Source organism: Pezoporus occidentalis, unplaced genomic scaffold (genome assembly GCF_034315485.1).
Source record: "Pezoporus occidentalis ecotype Australia unplaced genomic scaffold, CSIRO_AGI_Poc_V1 ctg223, whole genome shotgun sequence".
In the NCBI taxonomy this organism is placed as follows: Eukaryota; Metazoa; Chordata; class Aves; order Psittaciformes; family Psittacidae; genus Pezoporus; species Pezoporus occidentalis.
The window spans coordinates 122,543-142,019 of NW_026914106.1; the positions used below are offsets into that span (position 1 = coordinate 122,543).

Below are 19,477 nucleotides of genomic sequence, written 5' to 3' on the forward strand. Positions count from 1 at the left end.
CCGTTCTCATGTCGGGGGGCTCAGGGCGAACCCGGGGGGCGTCATTGTGGTGGCCGGACGGTCAGGGCCCGTGGCCGCGGTGCTCGGTGGCGGGGCTGGAGTGCCACCTCCCGGGGGAGCCGCGACAGAGACGCGGGCGGCGCGGCCCCTGCTCCAGGCTTTAATGAAACCAATCCGTTAACGAGTTAATCAAGTGAGGTAACGGCACGCGGGGAGGGCTGCGGGCACCCGCCACACTTAACCCACCCGGTCAGCTGCTGCGTGCGCATGCACCCATAGCACCCACACCAACCCACCCGTGGCACCCAACCAGCCCCTTGTGCCCCCACAGCACCGCTGCCCCACCGACCGGGGCGAGAGGACGGGGCCAGGGTGGCATGGGAGCACTGGGGAGGCTGCAGGTGGCTCTGGCCGCATGCACTGACAAGGCAGAGAAACGAGCAGGGTTCGGGGTTCCCCAGTGCAGGAGCAGAGGCACAGGGGGGCTGGGTAAGGGGGTGCAAATCCCATGGTGCAAAGCCCAGAGAGGGCTGCACTGGCAGCAAGGGGATGGCCACCACCGAGCCCCCCGGGACCCCCGGCTGCCCCAGCTCAGCAAACTTTGGCACTACCATGATCCTGCAGGGCTGGAAACGGGCCCCGGCTCTGGGGTCAGGGCATGACAGGAGTCATGGACAACAGCTCCCCAGCTGATCTGTGCCTCTCAGTCCATAGAAGGGATGGGGATATGGAGAGCACTGGAGGACCAGACAGGGAAGGAATCCTCTAAGCAGGAATAGGGTCTGGGATACAAGAGGGAGAGATGGCTCTTTGGGACCACTGTCCCCATTGCCTGTGCTGCATCCCTTCCTCCTCCACAGCCTCTGCCCAGCCCTGAGCCCCCGTGGGCAGCAGGATCCAGCCCTGTGTGCCGGTGGAGGGAGTTGCTTATTGCCTATGAGCCCCATGGGTTGCTCTTCCCGGGGATATTGCATATTAAGACATTATTGCATAAATATATATATGTCATCTATATATATATTGCCCTGGGAGCATGCACGGGCAGGCAGAAGGCTCTGCTGTGCTTCTAGAGGTGCAGCCAGAGCTGCAAGCAGAGAAACAACCCAGGCAGAGGAGGGTGAAGGGGGCAGACCCCTGTTACCCAGCCTGAGGGGGGCCTGACACAGTCCTGACACAGGTAAAACCACAATGGGTCTTGCCTCAACATCCCTTCTCGGTCCCAGTAGCAGGAGGGAGAGGGAGCTTTGCATAGCTGGAGCTGACCCTGGCTCAGCTCTGGGGGACCAGGCTGGACCCTGATGAGGAGCTGGATGGGGCTCAGCCTGAAGCATCCCCACCATGGCTGGGGAGCACTCAAGGGCCCAGGAGCTTGGGGGTCTCACCCCTGAGGAGGGGCAGGAGCATCCCAGCAGTGTGGTCTGGCCATGGAGCAGAGCTGCTGACTCCCAGCCCATCCCGGTGTGGGCGCCCCACTGCAGCCGTGCTCCCACAGAGGAAGACTTGGTTCAAGTAACGCAGTGAGGGCATCCCAGCACCCATCCCGGAGGCTGCACATGGCAGGATCCATCTGCTGCCACCCTGCTCAGTCCATGTTGGTGCTGGCCGACCTGGAGATGCTGAGGGTCTGCGCAGAGACCGAGATGTCCTCGTGGTCCACGGGGCTGTGGTAGTCGGAGGTGATGTCTGGCTCGCAGGGGGGCACCTGCACAGCGGCCAGGCTGAAGGAGTTGATGGAGCCCTTGCGGAGGCACTGGGAGTAGAGCCCAAGCAGCAGGTCCAGCTTGTGCTCGATGGACTGTACCTGCAAGGGTGGGCAGAGCTGGGGGGGTCCATCCCCATGGAGGAAGGACACGGGGGTCCCGGCTGGGGATGGTTTCAAGCTCCCGGGGGTGGCCCCCTCCTGACCTGTCTCTCCACCTTGACCACACGCCCCATCATGCTGAGCTCGTCCACCAGCTCCGTCTCCAGCGCTGGCTTCTCCACCTTCTCCCGCACCTTCTTGTCCACAGTGAGAGTGCCCCTGCCCACAATCTGGTCCACGCTGGCAGGGAGGGAAGGGGCACAGCTCATCACTCCCAGCAGGAACTGAGGGAATGAGGCCATAAGGGGCTCTGGGGACATGGTCATGACTAGTGATGGGTGACCCAGGCAAGCCTCGAGGGCAGCTCACCGCGTCTGCAGGCTCTTGATCCTGCCCAGCATGTCCAGGTGACCGGCCGAGTACTGCTCGATGACGTCCTTGACGTCATAGGGACGCAAGGTCTCCTTGAACTTCCTTTTGGCCACCAGGAACTTCAGGATCCTGCAGGAACACGGGGCTGGCTCTGGGGAACCCCAGCGGGTCCATGCTGGGGTGGGGGGGGAGCACTTGCGAAACACCAAGGTCCTGACCACTGCCCCTTTGGGATTGAGCCAGGATCCATCCCTGCTCCCTGCCTGGCTTGGGCACCACCATGGGCTGGACCGGGGCTCTCTGGACAGATCCACTCATCCAGCTGGGAATGGCAGCACAAGCACTGGGGGACACAGGAGGGGATGGCCTCACCTGACCGCCCGGATGAGGGTCTTCACGGCTGGCATGATGTCCTCGCAGGTCAGGTCGCAGTGGGAGCTCTTCTCCTCGCCGCTGTCCTCCAGCGGGCAGTCAGCTGTGGATGGAGCAGAGACCGAGGGCTGCAGAGACCCCTGTGCCCCCTGAAAAGCCTGCACCCCCCTGCATGGCCCCACATCTACATGTGGAGCCCACCACTCCCATGGCTCACCCTCGACTGTGGTCCGCGGCTTGAGCCTCAGGGATGCTCGGAAGCGTGTCCGGTCGTTGAAGCTCCAGCTCTTCTGCACCTTGGTGGGGCTGGAGGCCTCAGGGAGGTCCTCGGTGCTGGGGGAGCGGTGCAGGGGGGGCCCGAGGTGCTGCCTGCCCCGGCTGCCTCGCTGCGAGCTGCTCAGCCGGATCCGCTCCTTGATGCCCATCCTGTTGCTGTGCGAGAAGAGCCGGGTGGGCAGGTCAGTGAGGGGGGACAGGGATGGGGACAGGGCAAGGAGCGGATGGATCCCTGCTGTGGGAATACCCGGTGCCCACACGGTGGGGGTGAGGTTGGGGGTGTCTGTGCCGAGCTCATGAAGAGTCCCTGGCACATGATGGGCACAAGGTGTGAGCTGGGCTAGGGGCAGGTGATGCCGTGTTCCCATGAAGGAGCGGCTCTGGGGTTACTCCTTGAAACACCTTTTTTTCTCCCCAGAAACAGAGAAAGGAGACACAGAGAGGGAAGGAGAGAACAGAGAGGTACGGTGATGGGGAGGACACAGCAGAGCAATGGCAGAACAACCGGCCCGTCCCACAGGGAGCAGCGCTGCTCCTGCTCCATCCCTGTTGGCACAGAGGCACCCAGCCAGGCCTCTTCATCCTCCTCATCCTCCTCCTGGCTACACCACCTGATTCAGGCTCTGCTCCAACGGGCGAGCAGAGCAGCCCCTGCCTGCCCTAACGCAAGTTCTGCTCCCAGGTCCAGCCAGGGGAAGAAACAGGCATCGTTTATGGAGGACCTACACAAAAACACCACCTGGAGCTCCCTTTCGTAGGATGCAGGACCACAGGCACACCTTGGGCCATGAAAGGAGGCCAAGCAGATTCACAGCCCCTGAGCAGAGGAAGCCAGAGCCTTTGGGAAGCCTCCTGCATCTCCAGGGGCAGGAATCCCAGGGCAAGTCAGAGGGAAAGGGAGGGTACTCCCAGTGCAGGTTACTGGTGAGCTGGTCCCAGGCAGGGCTGCCACAAGCCCCTGCAGCGGGTGTCATGCGATCCATGCCGGAGCATGGGAAGGATGTGTCCTGGGGGACAAATGAGATTCAGTTTATCCAAGTGCCCTGTTGATGGCCATGGCAACCCCAGCACAGCCAATGGACCACGCTCATCCATGCTGCATGGGAGGGGAAACTGAGGCAGGGGTTGATGTGGGGACACTGGGGACAGGCAGCTCAGCACAGGCCATGCACAGACCCCTCTGCCATGCAGAAGAATCAGCCTGCAGCCTCTGACCCTGCTGGCTCAAGCCCTGGCCCCTGCTCCCTGCAGCCAGCACAGGCACCATGCAGGATGCTGTACCTCCGTCTCCAAGTGCCCCACGTCCGCAAGAGCCTCCTCTTGCCACTAAAGATGGGGCTGGAGGGGCAGGGCAAAGACACAGGAGAAAAGAATTAGCCCTTGGTCAGAAGCATCCCAGGCCCCAGTGCTCCAGGCATGACCCAGTGCATGGGTGCAGGGGCCCAGCCTGCCATGGTGAGCATCGCATCACCCACTGCACCAGCCACGGTACCCACTTGTGCTGTGGAGGCAAGAAGCACGAGTAACACTGTTTGTGTAGGTCCTACATAAACACTGAACGCCTGCCCCGCAGGGGAAGGGCCGGTTTCCCAGCAGTGGGGCTCTCCCAAAGAGCCATTTGGTGCTGGCACGTTACCTGAGGCGTAAGCACTTGTGAGGCTGCACATCCTCCTCCTTCCAGCTTGGGGGGTGAATGGGAGGCACAGGAGGTTTGGGGTGGTTGGAGGGATGGAGAGGAGGAGGTTGAGCAGGGCAGGGGAGGAGAGAGAGAGAAGATGAGATGTTGTGAGAGGTGATGCTCACAGAGGAGATGGGGGCTTGGCCCCCCCCCCCCCGGCTGGGATGGCTGAGGGGGGTTCAGTCTCTCCCCTGCCAGCTTCTGAGCCCAACAAACCCATACTCACCTTGGGTCTGGCAGGAGCTCCGGGTCCCCCAGCCCCACACCTCGCTGGACCTCCCATAGCCCCTGCTCCATCGTCACAGGGGAAACCGAGGCACGAAGCCTGCCTCTCCCCACCTAACCCTGACGCTGGCCTGGGTTCTCCTGGCACTGGAGCAGCTTGGCGTGGCTGCTGCAGGCACGGGAGCCCCCTCGGACGGGAGGAGCTGGGTTTGCTCTCGCCTGGCTCTGCAGCAGCCCCAGCCCCACGGGCTCACAGCACTGCCCCCGCAGGACCATTTCCAGCCTCTCTGGGCTGCCCTGCGCAGGGTCCTGGTGCCGCGAGGGGGAGAGGAGCGGCGCGAGAGGCTTCCCCATGGCCCAGGGGGAGTCCATGGAGGCCGAGCGCGGCCCCGCCGGAGGCAGCAGCAGGAGCGGGACTCTGGGTTGATGCTGACGAGCACCGCGGTGGCACCGCAGGAGGACAGAGAGGAGCAGAGAGAGGGCAGAGAGGGGAGAACACGGGGCTGGGGCTGCACCCTCCTACCTGTCCCCTGAACAAGCAGCGGGGCTGGCGCTTTTCTGGCCAGGGGTGAAGGGGTGATAAGGCGGTGGGGCTCCGTCCGGCAACTTTTTCACCTCTGAACTCCTAAATCCTCCGTTGCGGACTCGGTGCAAATGCTCAAAGATAAGGACCAGTTCTCTGAGGTTGGGGTTAAATAAAAACATGGAGAAATTAAACCTTCCAAAGCAAAGGAGCTGAGCAAACCCAGGCTGCGCAACACCAGGCTGCCTGCGAGCCAAAGCAAAACCAGGGCAAAAGAAGCAACAAAACCCAGCACTTTTCTTTTGACAGACGGTTTCTTAACAGCTCCGAGCGCTGCTGCTGGCTCCTGGGGTGACAGAGCAGGGGCAGGGGTGCTGGGAGCCCCCCCGAGGGGCTGGATGGCTGCGGGCAGTGATGGGTCAGGCAGGGAACACGCAGGACAAACACCGTGCCACGGCGCGGGGACAGCGGGGCTCGCCTCCACCTGCCCCGGGGGCCTGGGCGCTGCTGGAGCAGCCAGGAGGGGCGAGCTCAGAGCTGGCTCTATCCCAACCCCTGGCACAGCGGGAGGGGCCGGTGGAGCCCCCGTGGTGCCCGCACTGGGATTGCCCCGCAGTGGTGCTGGGGAAGCCGCATCTCCGGGGTTGGGACCAGAGGGAAGCGCGCGCGGCTGGTGAGAGCCTGTCCTTGAACAGATGGAGTGAAACAGAACACGTCTGTCACTGCGAAGGAGCTCGTGGATACAGCAGGGGCAGGACGTGCAGGCAGGGTAGGATGTGCAGGCAGGGGCAGGACGTGCAGGCAGGGTAGGATGTGCAGGCAGGGGCAGGACGTGCAGGCAGGGGCAGGATGTGCAGGCAGGGGCAGGACGTGCAGGCAGGGGCAGGATGTGCAGGCAGGGGCAGGACGTGCAGGCAGGGGCAGGACATGCAGGCAGGGTAGGATGTGCAGGCAGGGGCAGGACGTGCAGGCAGGGTAGGATGTGCAGGCAGGGGCAGGACGTGCAGGCAGGGGCAGGATGTGCAGGCAGGGGCAGGACGTGCAGGCAGGGGCACGATGTGCAGGCAGGGGCGGGACGTGCAGGCAGGGGCAGGACGTGCAGGCAGGGGCAGGATGTGCAGGCAGGGGCAGGACGTGCAGGCAGGGGCAGACCCTGGTGAGCTCGATGTGATGGGAACACACAGGGTATCTTCAAGCATGAAGGCAAAATCCAGGGGTCCCAAGAGGGGAGAAGGTGACATGGGCAGGGCATGGGGCTCCCTGCCAGACCCCCACGTCCCTCTACTCTGCTGCCAGGCTCAGAGCCAGCTCCTGGCTGGCTGCAGCTCCGTTCCCTCAGCCAAGAGGTCTCATGGCGCCATCCTCTTCCTTATGGTGATGCTGGAGGAAGACTATGGATGGGGCGAGAGGGGACAAGGGTGGGATGGATCCTGGAGGATGGTGAGGATGGAGGAAGGAATCCCAGCCTGTTTTGTATTAAAGGAGCCTTAAAGCTCATCCAGTTCCAGCCCCTGTCACAGGCAGGGACCCCTTCCACTAGAGCAGCTTGCTCCAAGCCCCTGTGTCCAACCTGGCCTTGAACACTGCCAGGGATGGGGCAGCCACAGCTTCTCTGGGCACCCCGTGCCAGCACCTCAGCACCCTCACAGGGAAGAGCTTCTGCCTTATCTCCAACCTGAACTTCCCCTATTTGTTTGAACCCGTCACCCCTTGTCCTGCCCCTACAGTCCCTGGTGAGGAGCCCCAGACTTCAGCAGATGCTGTGCTCCAGTGTCCTGGGGCTGAGCGAGGCTCCAACCACGCTGCTCCGCCCCACAGAGCCCTCAGCGGCTGCACGTGGCCCCTCGTGGCAGGGTGTGCCCAGGCTGTGGGGCACCCCATAGCCCCACAGGGATCCCCTGGGACACCTGCAGCCCTCGGCCGCGCTGCCTACCTGAAGGCGGGCAGGAGGCTATCGTAGTAACACCAGGTGGCCGTCAGGTACGTGTGGCTGATGTCCGTCGAGTACAGGCGCCAGGCAGCCTGCAGGAAGCGAGGAGAGCTCCTGAGCCCCTGCCAGCCCCGCACATCCCTTGGCCACCACAGGCAGAGCCCAGCACCCAGGAGCCACCTCTGGTGTTCAGTGTTTGGGTTCCACCTGCAGCAGGCAGGGGCAGGCAGAGCAGATGGGGCGGGGGGAGAGTGGAGCATCCCCGGGAAGGGATGCGATGGGATGGGATATGCAGCCCTGTGCTACCTGGATCAGGTTCGCAGCTGGAGTCCTCCTCTTCTCAAAGTGCTTCTGCCGATGCTGCTCCTGCACTTTCAGGGCGAAGCCAGAGCCCAGGATCCCCTGGGGATGGGAAAGAATGGGGTCTGTGAGTGCCAGCAGAGACGGGGAAGCTCCCACCACAGGGGTGGATTTGGTCCCTTTGTCTCCATTTCTGTGGGGCTGGAGGCACAGGGACCTCTCTCTGCCCTACTCACAGCGGGCAGCGCGAAGAAGGAGATGCCGAGCAGGGCGAAGCCGGCCGCCAGCATCCGCCCCAGCCACGTCTGCGGTGTCTTGTCCCCGTAGCCAATGGTGGTGAGGGTGACCTGCCCAGGGGCAGAGCAGGAAGAGGCCTGGAGGGAGCTCCCCCACCGCAGCCCCATCCCACCCTCCTCGTCCCCTCCCGGCACTGGGGGGCCGTGGCGGCCGAGCTTACCGTGCCCCACCACAGGGAGTCGGCGTAGGTGGCAAACTGGGCATTGGCATCCTTCTCAGCCAGGTAGACAAGGAAGGAGGCGAAGATGAGCACCAGGAACCCGATGTACCAGGCGGTGATGAGCTCCTGCTGGGGCACGGGGGGTGAGAGGGGCTCGGGGGCTGTGTGTGTGGGGCCGCACCGGGACCGCACGTCCTCACCTTGCTGTGCGCATAGACAACAGAGCCCAGCAGCTTCCAGGTGCCGCCGCGCCGGTCCATGCGCACCATGCGCAGGATCTGCAGGAAGCGCATGCTGCGCAGCGCCGACGTGGCGAAGATGTTGCCCTGCGTGCCCGCAGCGATGACGGCCACCGAGGCCACGCAGACGATGAAGTCTGGGGACAAGCAGAGGTTTCCCCACCATCCGCAGCAGGGGCTGACGCTGCCACTCCCCGCGTCCCAGCGCTCCCACCCCGAGCATCCCGGTACCTATCACGCAGAAGGGCTTCCTGGCGAAGCGGAACCGTCCCCGCCAGCCGCGGTAGCGGCAGCAGCAGCCGGCGGCCCACACACGGATGATGTACTCCATGCCGAACACCACGATCATGACAAACTCCTGCCGGGGGAAAAGAGGGACACGGGGGTGAGGTGGGGGGTACTCGGCTTTGGGGGGGGCAAAGTGAAATGCAGGTGTTGAGGGTGCAGGAGGGAGAATGGTGTCGCCCTGACACAACCACGCCTGAAGCCATCCCCAGGGAATCAGGGCAGCGAGACGGGAGCCGCAGGCGCCGAGCCTGTGTGAGCAGCCCCGGCTCCTGCCTGTGCCAAGCTCGTACCGAGCTGGGTCCTTTTCCTCCACCGTCAGCATTGTCCTCCTGCCTCTCACACACTGCTTACTCGTGGAAAGTCACAAGGACCTTCCCAATTTAGTCTCCATCACTCGGGAGAACTCCGGCGTCAGCTCTTTGTGACAGTTTGGGGGAAAGTTGCCTTTTTTAGCCCCTCCTGCCCTGCCTTTTCCAGCCGTTTGTACCTGTCTGCACCAGTGGCAGCGGTGGGGCTTCCTGAGCTGACAGCTCCTGTCACTAACACCAATGACCAATAGTGATATCTGGGCTGGGAAGGGGTTGGAGGGGTTTTGTCTGTGATCTTGTCTTTTAGAGCGTAATGGGGGGGAGGGACGGGGGGAACACGGACACACCCCAAGCACAGCCCTGCTCCCCACTTACCAGGATGAAGAGGCACTCGTTGGCCAGTTTCTGGTGCTCCTGGATGGTGGAGAAGACCGACAGCACCAGGCAGCTGAAGACAAGGAGGAATCTGGAACGAGAGCAGGTCAATGTGGGCATCAGGGCAGGCTGCTCACACTGGGGACCCCCTTGTGCAACCCCGGGCATGGGCTCGATGCATGATGCCCCCCCTGACATCACTCCCACTGGTCCCCCCATGTGATGGGGACCAGCCTTGTGTGGCACCCGCACATCCCTGGGCAGCAGCAGGAGGAGGACCAGGCTCCAGCAGCCTCATGGCTCAGCGCCAGCCTCTGCTGCAGCCTTTGCCCAGGGAAAACAACCACTAATTAAAGGCAGGGAGGGAAGACAGGGGTCCTGCACCACAGCAGGGTGCTGCTGCTGCAGAACAGGGACCAGAGCTTCTCCTGACAGCTCCCAGCATCACTGCCACTGAGGGGATCCATTCCTGAGAGCTAGCTTAAGGCACAAGGGGCTTTGGCCCATTTAAAATAGAGAAGGGGGGGGAAGAAAAGAGACTGAAGCTGAAGCAAATGAAACTCCAAAAATACATTTTTTCCCCTGATCCAGCGATTCTAAAAATAGAAATAGGAGGGTTTGTGCCACCAGCCACGTGATGGCGCGCTATGGGCCACCGCTGCCAGAGCCGGCGCCGGGATGGCACTGGGGGCACCGGGCACTGGTAGCACCAGGGTGGACGGGGTGAGGCCGGCAGGACAAGTGAGGCAGCCTTGGCACGATGTCCTCAAGCGGGTGAGCACCCACCCTGCCTACCCAGCACCATCTCCCCAGTGCCCATGGGACCCATCAATGGTGTGGGGGGCACCCACTTGGGACCCCGCTCCCATCTCCTCTTGTTGCTGACATGGAATTTAGAGCCAGACCTGGACCAGCTGAGGGGTGAAACCAGACCTGACCAGCATCCCTGCCCCACTGATGGGGGGAGACCCTGGTTGATGCAGGGGAGAGGAGAGGTTGCTCTGTGTTCTCTGCACACCCAGACAAGGGGGTAGCACCCAGCTCAAACCCCAGCCTGAAGGGGACAGGCAGGTCCCCTTCCCCAAAACCACGAGGAGGGGAAACAGGAGATGGGACTGATGGAAGAGAAACCCCGGGAAACAGGAGAAAGGCTGGACCCAGAGCACGGAAAAGGGAGAACCGGAGCAACACACCATAAGCGAGTTACAGGAAGGATGGGGCTGAGGGTACCGCAGGCTAAACACCACCCTGCCCTCGCTGCAGAGGACGAGGCTCCTCTCCCAGGCACTGCCCATCTGCAAGGCAGAGGCTGGAGCCAGTTCCTTCTCCCTCTGAATTATTAATAGAGCCCCTTTCCTCCAGCACAGCAGTTCTGCGTTAACTCCTCCAGCAGCCGATGGCACAGCCGGGCACATGAAGCCCCTGTCCTGCCCGTGCCAGCACAGCGGGCAGGGGGACCACGGGCAGGGAGCACGCTGCCGGCTGCTGCTTCCCAGGCACCGTGGTCTGAGGAGCAGCCCCAGAGCTGGTGAGCAGGACCTCAGCAGTGAGGATCACACAGTCGGGACTTAGCAGGCAATTGCATGGGCAGCGAAGCAGAAAAGGCAGGAATCTCCCAGCCTGCAAAGATTTGTCCCTCTCACCCCAGCCAGGAGCAGGAAAGTGGGGGTCTCGGTACCTGGGATGTTGCTCCCATGGGATGTGCTGTGGGTGACCCTGCCTTGGGGAGCAGCAAATCACAGTTAGCACCAAGCTGAGGCCCCCACTTCTCACCATGAGCAATGGGGCTGGTTGGTAAACCCGTGCTGCAGACACCTTCCACCCGGCCCCCGGCATCTCACAGGATTTGGTGGAGGATACAGGCATGTGAGGCCCCTTGGGGCAGGCTGGGAAAGAAACTCTGGGAACACATCACCTGCTTGGAATTAAATCATAAGCCTGGGCAAACGCCCCGTCCCACTGCCGGCAATGCGTAAGCAGCTTAGCGAGAGGGTCAGATGCCTGAAGGCAGTGATGCCAGCAGTGCCAGGCTTCCCACCCACCAAGTGAGGCCAAGAACCCAGGAGCAGCACCAGGGAACACGGGGATGGTGCAGAGATGGTGGGGCAGGAGCCAGCAGCATCCTCGCTGCCTCCCTGCTCCCCTGAGCCAGCATCCCATGGGATGCAGGGAGCAGATGCTGTTGTTGCTGAGCCGATGCATCAGCTCTCCCCAATTAAACTTCCCAGCTCCCAGCAGCCCCCTCCCCGAGGGGTTCCCACCACCATCCACACAGCTTCCTACCGCCACATGTCCCATACAGGAGGGGACACAAGGATGGGATCCCTCCGGCTGCTCTCACCTCAGCGGGAGCAGAGCCTGGCTGCAGGAACATTCCTCCCCAGAATAATTAAAACTCGATGGGGGGCCTGGCTTGGAGCAGGCGAATCTCCTCCCATTAATCTTCATTACAATGGACTTTGCCATATGCTGCTGCCCACCCCAGCAGCGTGATGCCAATGGAGATCCAGGTGAGCTGGGAAAGCTGCTGAGCACAGGGAAGTGGGGCCAGGTCAGCAAGGAGCAGAGCTGGGCATGGGGGCAGCAACCAGCACCCAGTGCCCACCCAGACACCCCTGGGCTGCAGCCTGGTACAGCCCGGGAGAAGCTGTGCCACGGCACCACGGTCAGTGAAGGGACCGTGATGCTCAGAGCACGTGCAGTGGGATGGGATGGCACAGGGCAGCCCAGCTGCAGCCCCAGCCCCAGCAAGCAGCCAGTGTCCAGGCTTGGAACAGGGGTGACACTGGGCACCCCTGTGTCCCAGCAGGGCTGGCCCAGACCCCGTTTCACTCTCCCCCTGCGCAGGCAGCATAAGGGAGGCCCACAGTGAGCCCAGCGATAACTCAGCAGAAGGAAAACACCACGTGCTGTAGGATAAACAGCTCAGCCAGGGGATGAGCGAGCAACAGCCTCCTCCCAACGGCACAGCTCCCTTCTCTGCCAAACCTGACCCCATCCCGGTGCTGGCAGCAGTGCTGAGTGCCCACCCGGGCTGTACCCACTGCTATGCCACTGTGGGAACCCCGGAATCCCAGCCTGGTTTGGGTTGGAAGGGACCTCAAAGCTCCTCCAACTCCAACCCCTGCCATGGGCAGGGACCCCTTCCACTGGAGCAGCTTGCTCCAAGCCCCTGTGTCCAACCTGGCCTTGAACACTGCCAGGGATGGGGCAGCCACAGCTTCTCTGGGCACCCTGTGCCAGCGCCTCAGCACCCTCACAGGGAAGAATTTCTTCCCAGTATCTACTCGAAATCTCTCTCACAGTTTAAAGCCATTACCCCTGGTCCTCCCCATACATCCCTTGTCCAAAACCCCTCTCCAGGTTTCTTCTGGCTGTTTGGACCAACAGCGGCCAAGCCCAGCTGCAGTGGGATGGGGATGAGGACGCAGATCGTGCTTTGCTCTCCAGCCTCCCCAGCCCAGAGGCTCAGCTCCCCGAGCACCGTCTGCAGCTGCATAAACACAGTTTATAAATCCCCATCCCTCTGCGCAGCAGCCCATGGGCAGAGGTGGAGCAGGCGGCCTGTCTGCCCCGCGGGATATAAATAACCGGGTGTACTGGGCCTGTTTGCGCCCGTAACCATGGCACAGGGTCCGTCCCGCGCTGCAGAGCAGCAGCAAAGCACCGAGCCCTTCCCCACGGTCAGGGAAACCGGAGCTGGAGCCAGGAGCCAGCCCAGCACCGCTGCGGCACCGGCACTGCCAACCCCAGCACATGCTCAGAGCAGGGTCCACGGCCTGGTTATTGTCAATGGGAGAAGGAACGTGCTGCTCTGAGTGCCCTCCTCACCCCAGAGCCAGAGGTGCAGCAGGACAGCGCCTTTCCAGCACCCTGATGCAGACTAAAAGCAGGGCTGGGATGAGGAGCGGGCTGCAAACCTTCTCCTGCCGCCCAGCAGCACCCACAGCAGCAGCTCCAGATGACATCCCAAGGCACGCAGCAGCCAATGGCCCCAGCGTCCTTGTGCTTTGACAAGCAGGAGCCAAAGCCTGCGGACAGCATCACCCATCGCCCTCGCACTGCACCAGTCTGCACCCCCCTGTGACTCCCATCACCCCGCTTCACTGTCCCCACGGGGAGCTCGGTCACAAGGCTCCTGCGCACAGTGCCAAGATGCTCACACGGAGCGGCCGAGATAGTTTTGCTCTTGAATCATCTGGCAAGGAGCTGGCTTAAGGAGGGCAAAGGGAACCCAGCGTGTTCTCAGCTGCACCTTCAGTGCGTCGTGGGCTTTGAGCCCCCGGAGAGGGACTGGGGCTGCCCCCAGCTCCAGCACCCAGGGACTCCACAGGGAATGGGGAGCTTTGGGGGACAGGTGCATGGAGAGCCCCAAGAAGTCGAGGCAGGCTGAGACCCCAAGTGCACTGCACAGAGGGCAGAAGCACCCATGAGCAGACAGACGGTCAGGCCCAGGCACTAGCTCAGCCCCACTCCAACCTTCATCCACACGGAGTGCTGCTGAACATCACCTCTGCATCCCGCAGCAGTGGGGCATCCCCCATCCTCAGGTACCCAAACTGGCACCTCCTGCTCCGAGCTGAGGAGCAGCAAGAGCGGAAAGGGGAAAAAAAAGAAAAATAATCAATGCCCAGTTTCATATTGCGCCAAAGTCTCTTAATTTTATGCCCTGGTGACACCGCAGCAGGCTGGGAAGTGCTGCGCCTGCTTCTCCTCCCGCTGGCGTGTCCCCCAAATGCAGCTCCCGTTTCAAGCCCGGGGAGGTGAGCAGAGCCAGCCCCGCGAGCAGGACCCCTGCTCAGGGCACAGCCTCCCCAACCCCTTTTCTCTGGGCCATACAAGAGCAGCAGCACAGCAGGAGGCCACCAACCACACCAGCCCCTGCGGGAGATGCAGTGATGGCACGTTACAACCCAGAGCAAGGGGTGAAGAGATTTCCTGCAACCCCTCTGGGCCATGGAACAGCCCCGGATGGGTTGGCAAAGGGTTGGGATGGAGCTGCTGCAGACAGCGACCATGGCAGCAACGGCCAGCCTGGCGGGGAAAGCGCCCTCTCACTGCCCAAGTGGTGATGGAGGGATGCGGCGAGATGAGGGGAGCACGGCACCACAGCCCTCCTCCCTGCAGCAGGGACAACAGACCCCTCCTGCACACCACAGCCCTCAGCCGGACCACAGCAGGACCGGAGCACCGGGAAGCTCAGGGACAGACCTGCTGTCAGCAGCCTGGTCCCCGGCCAGTGCTTGGGGGGGACCTGCCAACTGCTGCCCTGTGCCCATCAGCACCCTCTGTCCCTGCCAGCTGGGATCCCCATGGCTCCGAGTGAGGAGAGCCCAGTGCTGGTGCCTGGCATTGCTCAACCAGTGCCAGGGCTGCCCCAGGACCCAGCTCCCAAAACACACCCGGGGACCTGACAGCACCAAATGCAAGAGCAAGGGTGCCACGAGCACCCCCAGGCTCTGTGCTCTCATCTTCTCCCTGCCCCGGGTACACGGTGACACTTCCACAAAGGCAATGACACCAAGTCAACCCAGCGGCACCCAGTGAGGTGAGGGTGGCAGGCAGGGGCTTGCGGGTTGTTCCCGGTGCTGCCAGCTCAGTGCTCCCTAATCTGCTCCAGAAGCTGTTCTTCATTAAAGCGTTCCTCTAGGAACCGGGGAAGTGCTGAGCTGCGCTTCTGGTGCACCCAGCGGTTTCATAACCATCGACACCAGCTCCCAGACCCTGGCTCCCATCAGGGAGCCCCCTGGGGACCATGCTGGGGGGGGGGGGGGGGGGGCTGGCAGATGGCCCCAGCGAGCCCGGCTGCAGGGAGAAGCCTCAAAGTGCAGCAGGAACAGCTCGAACTGAAACCTGTCCAGTGCAGCTCCCAGCTGCGGGACAGCCCACGGCCGGGCAGCACCAGGCTGGGCTGGCAGTGCTGCCTGTGCCAAGGGCAGAAGCCTGCAGTGGGTCCCCAACAGCCCCATGCACAGCACAAAGCAGGAACTGGGTACGAGAACAGCCTTCCCCTTGGCTTAAGAGAAAGGGATTGGGAAAGGAAGTTTTCATTTTGCCTTCTGGCTCTAAAGCCTTTAGGTTAATGCACTGGTCACGCTCCTGCATTTGCTCTGCAAGCTCCAGGGCTGGAAACTGATTTCAAGAGGACAAGGCACAGCTCTGAAACCCCACGCGTCCATGGTCAGCACAGGGTTAGAGGGGATGGTGCTGCCCAGTCAGCACCACACACCTCAGCCACGGCTCGGTCCCTGCACGGGCACCCACATTCACATCGTCCCCATCCTACAAAGGCTGCAGCATGGGAACGCACAGGGATGCCCCGCACAGGACCCTGAGGGGCCGTGAAGCCCCAGCAGCAGCTCTGAGCCCATCGGGCCAGAGCCCAGCACAGCTCAGGGGCTGCAGACACTGTGAAGCCACCAAACCACTCGGCATCAGCCCAGCCCCAAGTGCTGGGCACAGGAAGCTATTTGGGATCAATTCTCCAACCAAGAGAGACTGGATTTGTCCTTTAAACGGTACCAGCTCACCCCTGCTCCGTGCTCCTGCCGTTAGACTGCTCCGGGGAGGGAAGCGCGTTGCTCATCAGCAGGTGTTCCCATCCTAACAGCTCTCAGCCCCATGGAGCCAGGCAGCGCTCAGCCCTCAGCATGGCCCTGAGCTCAGGCTCCCTCTCCCCCGTGCCTCGGTCTCCCCTCACGCAGGGGTAACACCTCCCTCCTCTCCTTGGCACTCAGGGCTCACGTCCTGAGGCACCCAAGTTCCTGAGAACACTGCCCTGCGCTGCTGCACACAGAAGAAACGGCTACTTTGGGGAGCCAGAAATGAGCCACGCTGACAGCAAACGGCTTCACGGAACATTCACCCACATCTTGCACCCACTGCGTCACCTTCCCGGCTGTGAACCCAGCGAGTGACGCAACCCCATATCCTCCGAGTGCTCCACAGGCTTTGTTCCTGCTGCAGACCGGGCATCTCTTGCCCCCACAGAGCAATGACCGTCCCCTACAGCCTGGTGCAGGAGGGACCTGGGGCCCGGTGATGGGAGCAGACAGGTCTGATGTGGCTGTTCCTGGGGCAAAACATGCACAGGTTGGGAGGAGGAACTAGTGGAGGACGCTAGGACACATGAGTCTCAACTGCGAGATGAGGGCATCTCTCTTCCAGCACCTACACCAAAGAGTCTGGTCCCCCTCCTGCAGCGGGAGGTTTTCGCTGCCATCGTTAATTCCCTGCAGGAAAAGCTCATTTGAGGGCAGGATTTGCAGCGTAGGGATTCTTGTGGAAGCTCAGGGCAGGCGTTACAAATGGCCCCCGAGCTCCTCTCCCGCTCCCCCGGGAGCTGAGGTGCCCTCTCAGCCAGTGACTAATTCATCCTGCCACCCCGATGTGCTCACCTCGGCAGGACCCGCTCTGCTGCCTCCTAATGAGCTCCGGCACCCCGGTAACGGCCCAGCTCGGAGGGGAGGGCAGGAGGCAGGCTTGGCTCACGGTGGCACAGGGGTCTGCGCACGCAAGCACACAGAGGGAAACCACTTCCCCCGCCATGGCTGCAGGGGTGTCCCTGCAGTGTCCGGTGCAGTCCTGGGCTGGAGCATCCAGTACACCCCCCACCCAGCATGGAGCCTCCCCTCAGCCCTGGGGGCGTTGTGGGTACCCCAGCTCCGCATCCCTTCTCCAGCTCTCAAAGCAACCCCAAAGGGCTGAGTTTGTTACTTAGCCCTGAGCTGCGCGTCGTGGAGAAGCTTCTTTGCAAAACCCATGGGTTGTCCAGCGAGCAGGGACACAAACTGCATGGAGCCAGGGCAGGGAGCAGGTGGGGCCCTGGGAGCATCCCAAGCTCCATCGCTGGAGAGGGATGATAAAGTGCAGGGGATTGACAGCGGCCATGACCCAAGAATGGGCACAGCTCTTGGGGTACAGCAGCCAGCGGCTGCAGGGACAAGGACACCGCTTCCCCACCTTCCTCCGTCCCATCCCGGCACAGCTCCGGGGGTGCCGGGCTCTGGCACTTCTGCCGTCCCAGCACTCCAGGTACACAACAGGACGAGGAGCCTCTTCCCACCCGGATCTATGCGGTCAGCCGGTGGGGAGCTCTGCCTTTAAGGCTCAGAGAACCCGGCAGCAGCCGAGGGGGGCAGCGGGATGTGGCCCAGCTCCGCGCCGGTGCCGCCGGGAAGGGGCTCGCTGCACCGGGGACACCAGGTCCCATCCCCCGGGACGCGCTCAGTTCCCCGCAACCGGAGCCGGTGCCACGGATCCACTCGGTCCCCGCTCGCCCTCCCCCCGGGATCCTGCAGCGCGCTGCTCCCACCGCTCCGACCCCGCTACCGGGACGAGCGGCTGGAACCGGCACCGGCGGCGCTTCCACGCCACCAAAACACGGAGAAACTTCTCCGGTGGAGCTCGGGAGCCGGAGCTCGGTGCGGGGCTCGCTCGGAACCACCCCTGCCCGCGGCTCCCCGCGCTCCCTTCCCCTCGGGCACCGGCACCAGCAGCGCCCGACCCCGCGTTCCCCCGGGACCGGGAGTCCCGGGACGCCGCTGCCCGCCGCTCCCCGCCCGCCGGCACTCACATGAAGACGTGGTAGACGAAGGCCCACCCGCGGGGCCGCTCCAGCACGTTGTACAGGCAGTTCTGGAGGCGGCGGCGGCAGCAGCGCGGGGACCCGGCGGGGCGGGGGGCGGCCCCGGGGCGCGGCCCCGGCGGCAGCCCCCGGCGGCGGGGCGGGGGGGTCCCGCCGGGCTGCCCGGTGCCCTCGGTGCGCACCGCGGTCAGCGCCAGCACCGCCCGCCGCTCCCCGCCGCCCTCCGCCCCGGCCATGGCGCGGCCCCGCTCAGGGCACCGCCGCCCGCTGCATTCCCCCCCCCCGCGCTGCCGCCGCTCCTCCTTTGGACGCGGCGCGCCCCGGTCCCGCTCCCGGTGCCACCTGCCTTTAGCTGCCCGCCGCCGGGCCCTCCCCCGCGGGGCAGGCCCGCCCCGCCGTACCTGGCCCCCGCCCCCGGGGCTCCGCCGGGACGGGGCTGGAGGTGGGGGGAGAAGGAGCGCGGGGCCGCCTCCATCGGTTTCCCCGGTGGGAGCTCCGGTCCGGTTGCGGGACCCTTCCCCGTGAGGGTACTGGGGAGCGGGGACTTCTGCTGCCCCCCAGCAGCGGGCAGCGAGCCCCGGCCACGGTTGTGGAGCACCCCGGGAGTGAGCATCCCAGACCACGGGGTGCGGAGCATCCTGTGAGTATCCCAAGCCATGGGGCATGGAGCAAGCATCCCAAACCAGGGGGTGTGGAGCACTTCGGGAATGAGCATCCCAAATCAGGCGGTTTGGAGCACCCTGGGATTCAGCTTCCCAAACCCCATGGCATCAGAGATCTCTGGCTGGAGCACCCCAGGCACAAGCTCCATGGGGCAGCTGGCACCGACGCCCCCCCCCTGCTGCTTGACACAGAGTACCCCAGCCCAGGCCACCCCTTTCCTTTCCTTTGCTCAGGGGCCAGGAATTCCTGGGCACACCGAGGTTTAGAGGGACACCAAATACCTACAGGTGTGTTTCCCAGCGGTTTTCCCATCTGCCTGATGCCCCTCCACACAGCCTCCCATTAACCACTGGGGAAACTGAGGCAGGTGCTGGGAGTCCCTTTCCCAAGCAACCCAGGGGCAGAGGAGTCCCGTCCCTGCTGTCCCCGTGCACCCTCTGCACCTTTGCAGCAGCGGGGTCCCCCCACCCCCGCAGGGCTCAGAGCAGAGCAACCTAAAGCCTTTGGTTGGTGAATTATTTAACGTGGTGTTGGAGATCCTGGCACGGGCCCTCTGAGCACTGCGGTCTTGGGGAGCTCTGGGGAACCGCACCATAAAGAGGTTATTTTAATAGACAACAGCAAATGTTATTTACTGGTGCACAGGGACTGGTGCTGGTGAAACTCGCCCCAGGAACCAGCCCGCATCCCCTCCCAGGATGCTGCCCCATCCTGCTGCCACTCGGCCCCCACTGCAGCGAGAGCCGTGTCCATGGAGGCTGCGATCCTGTGAATCCAAGCCCAGTTCTCCCCAGGGAAGCTGCGGGGTCTCCTCTGTGCTCCCCTCCTGCCCTCACCCCCTCTGCTGGGAACGCAGCTCCTGGACCATGGCCCTGGCTGAGCTCAGGGTGCCCCCGGAACGCCTCGGCCCCGGCAGCGGGAGCACCTTGACCTTCACCGGCTGCCTTCGGTTCAGCGTATGCCCAAGGTTTAGGTTTCACCTGGTGATTGATTAAAGCCTCCGGGCTGCGGCGGGGGCAGAGGGAAGGTGACCTGGAAAGGACTGCGGCCAAGGTGGGCCCTTGCTGGAGAGGAGTCGGGGCG

The 19,477-nt window shown here is 63.3% G+C and overlaps 1 protein-coding gene across 5 annotated transcripts; it reads right to left on the bottom strand.

The window, feature by feature from the left end:
- Positions 1–110: 110 nt before the first annotated feature.
- KCNQ4 (potassium voltage-gated channel subfamily Q member 4) lies at positions 111–17,982 on the bottom strand. Of its 5 annotated transcripts, XM_062620685.1 has the most exons (15): positions 17,720–17,982; positions 9,145–9,235; positions 8,405–8,531; positions 8,135–8,310; positions 7,935–8,060; positions 7,714–7,851; positions 7,484–7,579; positions 7,181–7,269; positions 5,248–5,403; positions 4,458–4,502; positions 2,763–2,977; positions 2,546–2,648; positions 2,171–2,302; positions 1,906–2,041; positions 111–1,801 (listed from the first exon to the last, which is right to left on the bottom strand). In XM_062620685.1, exons 1-15 carry the CDS (start codon positions 17,965–17,967, stop codon positions 1,583–1,585), a joined length of 2,097 nt encoding a protein of 698 aa, XP_062476669.1. In that variant the 5' UTR covers positions 17,968–17,982; the 3' UTR covers positions 111–1,582. The 5 variants fall into 5 exon arrangements, with proteins under 5 accessions (XP_062476669.1, XP_062476671.1, XP_062476670.1 ...); XM_062620687.1 differs by lacking the exon at positions 4,458–4,502 and having other exon boundaries at positions 7,714–7,824; XM_062620686.1 differs by lacking the exon at positions 4,458–4,502.
- Between the last annotated feature and the right edge of the window lie 1,495 nt (positions 17,983–19,477).

Excerpts from the sequence above, each read along its gene's own strand:
- KCNQ4 (XM_062620685.1), bottom strand. The coding sequence starts at position 17,967 with ATGGCCGGGGCGGAGGGCGGCGGGGAGCGGCGGGCGGTGCTGGCGCTG. Across the intron at positions 2,649-2,762 it reads GCCGCGGACCACAGTCGAGG|CTGACTGCCCGCTGGAGGAC; the intron begins GTGAGCCATGGG and ends CTCCATCCACAG. Across the intron at positions 2,042-2,170 it reads ATCAAGAGCCTGCAGACGCG|CGTGGACCAGATTGTGGGCA; the intron begins GTGAGCTGCCCT and ends CCTCCCTGCCAG.